The sequence below is a fragment of the Notamacropus eugenii genome, chromosome 6, assembly GCF_028372415.1.
Source record: "Notamacropus eugenii isolate mMacEug1 chromosome 6, mMacEug1.pri_v2, whole genome shotgun sequence".
NCBI classification, from domain to species: Eukaryota; Metazoa; Chordata; class Mammalia; order Diprotodontia; family Macropodidae; genus Notamacropus; species Notamacropus eugenii.
Window position 1 is genome coordinate 373,671,425 of NC_092877.1, and position 8,182 is coordinate 373,679,606.

Sequence of the window (8,182 nt, forward strand, 5' to 3'; positions counted from 1 at the left end):
AATTATCTAAAAATGACACAATTTATTCAAGCTAATTACATTTCTTCGCTTCTATACATTGGGGCACCAAGTTTGCCTTTTTCATTGTATAAAATAGCTGCATTTAAATAAATCTTTCTGGTTTTCAAATAAACAGATTCCAGAATAGCTATTATTCCTAAAATATATTTGAGAAAAATTATACCTTTAATTATGTTACTTAAGAAGCAACAAGAGGAAAACATTTTATTTTCATGACAAAAGGTCAACCTTTCATGTCTTTGTGACAATCTACCTTTACTTTCCTTTAATCTGGTTAGATCCTGCATAGACATGATGGAAGAAAATGAGACACTGGTAATAGAATTTGTTCTCTTGGGATTTACAAATAATCTACAGCTTCAGGTTCTCCTCTTCATGGTGTTTTTGGTTATCTACATCATAACCATGGTGGGTAATGTTGGACTGATTGTGCTTATCTGGATGAACTCTCACCTTCACACCCCTATGTACTTCTTCCTTGGCAATTTAGCTTTAGGTGATGCTTGTATTTCATCCACAGTAAGCCCTAAGATGTTGGTGAGCTTCATCACACACAATAAAGTGATATCCTTTTCTAAATGCATGGCACAATTTCATTTTTTGGCATTCAGTGGAACCACAGAAAGTTTAATTCTAGCTGCAATGGCATATGACAGATATGTAGCCATCTGTAAGCCCTTGCTTTATCCAGTGGTGATGACTAACAGGTTATGCAGCCAACTATCAGTCTTTTCATATGTAGTTGGCTTTCTTCATTCTATCTTGCATGTGGGTTTATTATTTAGATTACATTTCTGCCACTCTAACCAGATCCATCACTTTTTTTGTGATATCATGCCTTTATATAAAATTTCCTGTAATGACCCTTTTATTAATGTTCTGATGGTTTTTATCTTCTCTGGGTCAATTCAGGTCTTTATTATTTTGTGTATCCTCATCTCTTATGCTTGTATCCTCTTTGCCATTCTGAAAAAGAAATCTCAAAAAGGAAGAAGCAAAGCCTTTTCCACTTGTGGTGCTCACCTGTTCTCTGTGTCCTTATTCTTTGGATCTGCCCTCTTTATGTATGTGTGTCCACGATCATTACAAGCAGATAATCAAGACATGATGGATTCTTTGTTCTATACTATTATAATTCCTATGTTAAATCCTTTTATCTACAGCCTGAGAAACAAGGAAGTTACAGAAGCCCTGAGAATTGTACTAAAACAAATAGTACTTCCTAAGTGAAATTCTCAAATCTCTTACCTCATTTTATTAAACAATCACTAAACAGTGGAGCAGTACCTTGAATTTATATTTGTAAATGTGAAGATGAGTTCTTGTCATCTCAGTCACGTCTGATTTAAGAATTTATATTATTAGAACCTAAGATTGTAATGTTCTTATTGCACTACTCACAAATGTAGCAATTGTTCGTGATCCTGAATACAATTTCCTAGTTTAGTTAAAAACCAAAATGCTGGGTTACCTGTTCTTTCATTAAAAAGGAAAGCTATCTTAAATAGTATTTTTAAAAATAACTTATTTTGGAAATAGATAAGCTTGTTTTGACAAGACTGCTGCATTTCAACCTACTTGACTCACGTTAGCTATGATTCTCATTGGCTCAATTTGGTGAGGATTTGGTTGCCAGAGACATTCTGTTGGATGTGAAGTGGTCTTCTGCATCATTTTGCTAGAGAGTCATGAGCTTTCCCCTTACGAGTAATCAACCTAAACAATTTAAAGAAAAGAAAAATGACAGGTACTTTTTTTTTATTGTCCTTTAAAGTTTTATAACTTACACTTACATAATACATTGTTTCACCTTGTATTTACATATGTCCAAATACATAAACTGAGGCATTTTGCATTGTGCCTAATGTTCAGGTACATCAGAAACAATATTTCCGACGCAGAAAATTAGATTTGAAAAAGTATTCAATCCACTTTTTGATGATAGTCGCCTGAGCTAGAGGTGTCCCAGTTTGACACAAGAAGTCTGAGTTTTTGATACTGTTGTGGAAAATCTTCAACAAAAGTTCTAGGAAACTCTCAATATTCTTTAAGTTGTAGGCTTTTACATTTAAATGACAATTTAGGAATATTGACAATTTCGTGGAAAAGAAAAACAAATTAATGTTGTATTTGGTGATATCAGATCTTAAGAATCAGTATCATACAGCTTCAAGGACTTCCAGGATAAGAGAAAGACACTGAAACATAACACAGATTCAGCCAATAGTCTTTGGAGGGGAAAGTAAATTCTATCTTATAATGCTTTTATGTTTTCTGTTATCTTAAAAAGTATTCTAATATTTGTTATTTAACTCAGAGATTATTTAATCCAACCCTCCATCATTTTACAAGTAAGGAAATTGAGGCCCAGAGATATTTGTTTTTAGTCTATTTTGGTTTTGATAATGATGTCGAACCTTTTTTCATGCATTCATTTGTTCATTTATATATAACTTAAAAAAATTATGACACCAAAAAATTTTCCATATGCACAGTATAAAAGGATTATATGTAAAACCATGAATATCCATTGTTTTTATATATATATATGTATATATATATATATACATATATATATATATATATACACACACACACACACACACACATATATACATAGAATAAATCCCACACGTTACTTTCAAAACTGTCCTTTTGGTCTATGTTTCCTTCTGTCCTCATTTGTGCATTTAAAAGAAGCTTTGAAGGAATATTTTTTTGCATCAGTATTACTAGCCTTCCTCTCTTCTAGTGGAAAAAGAATTCAATTTCAAATCAACAGTCTTGCAAATAATTTCAGTTACCATATTCAAAATGTATCTCTTACTGCAGTTTGAGTACTTTTCCTTTCTGTCAGGAGATAACATGGTTCATCATCGATCATCTGGAGACATAGATGGTCACTGTTTTGACCATCATCTTTCAAAGGTGTTTTCATTCAAAATGCCATCGTCCTTATATGAATTGTTCTTGTTCTGCTCACTTTACTCTACATTTGTTCATATTATATAAGATTCTTTGAAATAGACTATTTGTGTCCTTTCTTAAGTGAAATAATATTATGTTACATAAATATGTACTGTCATTTGATTGATCATTCCCCAATCCATAGACACCATCTTAAATCCTAGGTCTTTTAAAAATTTTCTTTTTAGTTGCCATCTCAGGATTAAGAAGTTTGTTTTTGCTTTAGACTCTCTTTTCCCCTGTGTTCTTCTTCATCTTGCATCCCCTCATTTCCCTTTTCAGCAAATACATCAAACTGTGTGTGCTTGTGTCTTCCACCCTTCCTTGTTTCAGAAAAAAAGTGAAATTCATGTTACCTGCTCCCCTCCTTCCTCCATGATTGTCTGCTTTTTTCTCTTGTGAACCTCATTTTGAGGACTAATGAGTTCCTCTAGTGAATTCCTTTTACTCTTCTTTATTTTCCCCCTATTTGAACCTTCAGAATAAAATCAGTCTATCCTGAGATAATCTCTTTTTTAAAAGCTCTCTCAATGGCTTTACTATCTGTGTAACCCTGGTGTACTGCTAATGTGATATTCACGGTGCCCATGTTGGTCATGACTATGATTGTGCTATTCTGAATTGTGAAATACTGCATTCTGTCCACATGGAAGACAGAACCAAAACATTTATTCAGACACCAGATATTCAAATCCATAATAGTAACTAAAATCTATACACAATAATAATGCAGAGAACAATATCATCTCCAAGCATTCTCCTGCTAGGCTTCCCACAGATCAGTTCCCTTTAACAAATCACAAGCAGGATTCCCTAAACAAAATGCCCTTCTCATACTCACAGCCAGCTGTGAGGTGCTTGCTCACTTATTTTCCCCGGTTCTGCTCTAGGTCCTCCTCTTCCACTTCCAACCATTCAGCAAACTTCTCCCACCATAGACTTCATGTAACTCAGATTCATTTGACTCAAGCTTCCATATAACCCAGGCTTCCATGTGACCCAGGCAGGCCATATGGGCCAATGAAGGAATAGGAAAGATCTCCAAATTTAAATGACCATTCCTCCTAGGCAAGTCAACTCAACCTTTTCTACCACAGTTTCTTCATCTGTGAAGTGAGCTGGAGAAGGAAATGACAAAATCACTCTAATTACTTTGCCAGAAACAAACAAACCCATGTGGGGTCAAGAAGAGTCAAACATGACTGAGCAGCACCACCACCAACAAAAACTTAAGGTCATCTTTTCTTCTTAAAGTCTTTCAGTGGCATTGGAAGACATAAAAGTTTTGTGAGGACACATTTCTCCCTCCCTATTACAATATTAGATCTAGATAGAACTCTTCACCAGCTCATTTTACAAATGAAAAGTTAAGGCAAACAGAGTTAAATGATTTGCCCAGTATTATATAGCTAGTCAGTTTCTGAGGTCAGATTTGAACAGAAAGATGAGTCTTCCTGACTCTAGGTCCAGCACTCTATTTAACTCAGAGATTATTTAATCCAACCCTCCATCATTTTACAAGTAAGGAAATTGAGGCCCAGAGATATTGTATCTTAACCAAGGTCAGAAGCAGCACTGCAATAATTTTAACTTAGGATCTCTTTTTACAGATTCAGCTCTCTTCACTATACTATATTGCTTGTTGTGACCCTTCCAACTGTATAATCCTGTGTTCTTAAGTCTAATATGACTTTCAGTTCTTAAAATAGTAGTATCAAGCGTGACCAAAATTTTGCTGGGCCAAATTTGACTTAACTCATTAAAAAAACTTGTTTTATGATAAGACTGGCAATCCCTTACTATTTTTGGAGTCACTTAGACAGGTCATAGTGAATCAAAATGACTTTATTTACATCTGATTCTATTGTTCTTCTTTAGACCTGGTCTCCATGAAAAATCCTAGCCTACTGCAATTTACTCCACATGTCACCTGAAATGCTCACTATCAGGTACAGCCTGTCAAAGGTGGGGAAACTACGGCCTTGAGGCTACTGTGCCTGGCCCTTGAGGTCCACAAGTGTGGCCCTTCTGAATTCTGTGAAAGGGGCACACTTGAAGACCTAGAGGGACCATATGTGACCTCGAGGTTGCAAATTCACCATTCCTGGTCTAGCCATTCCTTTCCCAGCTTTCTCTTGTCATTTCCAAAGAAGAGTCTGGTGGTTCTAAATATCTAGGTTTCAGGTCCTGATTTTCTCTGGCCTTACTACATTATCTTGGATAAATCACTTACCCTTTCATTGCTTCCATTTTTAACAATAACAGTCTCTGTTAAAATCTATTCCCCCTATCTCAAAAAAAAAAATTGTCAATGGACTAGTTTTTTGGAAAGGCTGATGGGACATAGTGCAAAAAGCACTGGATGTATAAAAAAATGGGGTTGTAAATCTTGACTTGGTCACTTACCATTTATGTGATCTTGAAGAAATCACTTAACCCCTCTGGGCCTCAATTTCCCCACATGCAAAATAGTGATAATGATGCTCACTTCCTCATATCACAAATGAATCTCAACAAAATTATGAATGTAAATTTATGCATAAATGGAAAAACAACTGAAGCAAATGAAGTAGGGAATGTAGATGCTGGATTCAGTAAGGGAGAGGGGAAGATATTTAGTGATTTCTTTTGTGTACTTTTCATGAAAACTGGGGATTCTTAAATAAAGGCTGTAATATATTCTGTCTGATATATTGTAGAGGCCACCCATTTACTTATTTTGGGATAGACTCTGAGACTATTTCCTTCTCTGAATGGTCTCCCTTACCTTTTTATATATAATTTTTCTTGTTGGGCATATCCTATTGATAATTTTTTATAAGAATGATAATAATGAAACTTTGCTTTGAAGTATAAAATTTCAAAATTTTGTCTGTTCTGCCTTATAGGAACACTAATTTTATGTTACTCATTTCCTTTTAGTATAATGTCTACTAGAAATTATAAGATCAAGTATATCTCATTAGTCTTTAATATTAAAGGAAATGGCAAGTTAATCCAATGTCTATACAAGATATTCTGAAAAATTTTTCTAAACCATTAAAAATTCCAAGATTTATCACTTTAAGTAATTTGAATCTAGAAATATATATCTAGACTATTAGTAGATGCTCATATGTAAGTGAATATGACTGTCTCTTCAAAGACATTCTGTAAAATATAATGCCTATGTTGAATAGATGACATTTATTTTACTTTTCCAAGGTCTAATATGAAATATTAACAGAGGCTCAATATTTTGTTTCTGAAAGTTTCAAACAGCTTGGTATCTTGAAGCATAGATACCATCCCCAGAAACTAGCAGACAGTCATCATAAAACTTTGTTCCCAGTGAAGGGCAAAAGGTCTATGATTTGTGGTCTTTGAGAAGTGGTCCTGGGAGAATCATGATAATGACTGGTAGGTGGGTATACAGTCCAGATATCTTACCTGGTTGGTTTCTTGCAGATGAGCACTATTGTTACTGCTTCTTGGCTCCAGGGACAGCAAGGACGTTGAAAACCTCTGCGAGCCTGAGGCCTGTGAAGAGTAATAGTCAGAGTACCATGTTTTTAAAAGACTAGAAATGCAACTAATCCTGTCAGTGATCCTTTATTTTTAATGTTCTTATTTTAAAAATGTGCATAAGTCAAGAATGTCAGGAAGACTGAGGCAGGAGAAAAGACCAACCCATCACATAGCCTTAATATTCTTCAATGTTTTCTCTCTTACTCTGGATGAAAAAAAAATCCATATTGTTTGTGGCCAAACAGTTGTCATTATATTCAGTAACTGGATAAAAATAAAGCAGTTTTTCTCCATTTTTCCTTCTCTTTTTCAGGGAAAGTTATTAATTGAATGCTTTATCCCCTACTCAATAAAGTGTCATCTGTAGTCCTGAGCAGACAAAGAAATGATGGCCAACAAAAATTTCCCTTAATCCTACACAGCACCATACACACACACACACACACACACACACACACACACACACACACACACACACACACGTCTTTCATTACTTTGCAAAAATGTAGCTTAATGAGAAAATATTATTTAATTATTCTTAATTATACATTTTGGAAACTCCCCCACCTTATGAATTTGTAATCCCTTTCTCTTCTTCTATTCTCAAAGACACAATCAATGTAAAAAATTCCAAGAATTACATTTCTTTGATATTTCCCACTGGCATTTTCTTCCATAGATATAAAAAATGATTTATTTCCTTTGACTCTCGATATAGGAAGTCTTGATATCATAAAAGTAATTAGTGTGGCTCAGTACATAAGGCTGATTAAAACAATAAGCCAGATTCTGTGAAAATACACTATAAGGAATAATGCACTCTGAATATTCAATTCAATAAACATTTAATATGTGCAAGTCATTGTGCTAGGCTTTGAGTTTGCAAAAATGAAAAAAATAAGTGATAGTTGCTGCCTTCTGTGAGCTCATAATTTCCTAGTAGGAGGGAGAGGACATATAAAAATTAGAATGGAACAGGGACAGCCAAACTGCTCTAATAGACAAAGTGCTTTCATTCAACTGAAATACTCCTGGTGGCAAAATTAATATGAAAGCAACACATCAACAGATGGTCGTCCTATACTTTTCTAAATATTAATCAATCTTGCACTCTTGTTATAAAGTACAGTCTAATATGTTATAGGGTAGTAGCTTTACAAATGGATGAGCATGCAGAATTCATCTTGTCCAACCCTCTAATCTTTCAGATGATGAGACTGAGGCCCAAAGAGTTGAAACAACTTGTCAAAGGTCACACAGGTAGTAAGGAACAAAGTCAGGAATTGGATCTGAATCCTCTAACTTTAAAAGCAGAACTTTTTCTGGGGTGACTATCATGAAATATCTTTAAAAGTTGTTTTTAATTTTTTAAATTTTTATTGAATATTTTCCAATTACATATAAAATTTCTAAACATTTCCTTAAAAAAATGAGTTTTAAATTCTCTTCTTTTTGATCCTCCCACACCTTAAGGATCCAGGCAATTTGATATCAATTATACGTGTGAGGTCACGCAAAAATATTTCCTTACTAGCCACTTTGAAAAAGAAAACAAAAACAAAATAAAACAATAAAAATAGTGTAAAAACAATCTATGCTTCATTCAGAGTTCATTGGTTCTCTCTCTGGAGGTGGATAGCATTTTTCATCAAAAGTTTTTCAGAATTGCCTTGATTACAGTAGCTGT

The 8,182-nt window shown here is 34.3% G+C and overlaps 1 protein-coding gene across 1 annotated transcript; it reads left to right on the plus strand.

The window, feature by feature from the left end:
- Nucleotides 1-312: 312 nt before the first annotated feature.
- Nucleotides 313-1,251, plus strand: LOC140511815 (olfactory receptor 5AC1-like). Its single transcript, XM_072621035.1, has one exon. It carries the CDS (start codon nucleotides 313-315, stop codon nucleotides 1,249-1,251), a length of 939 nt encoding a protein of 312 aa, XP_072477136.1.
- The last annotated feature ends 6,931 nt before the right edge of the window (nucleotides 1,252-8,182 follow it).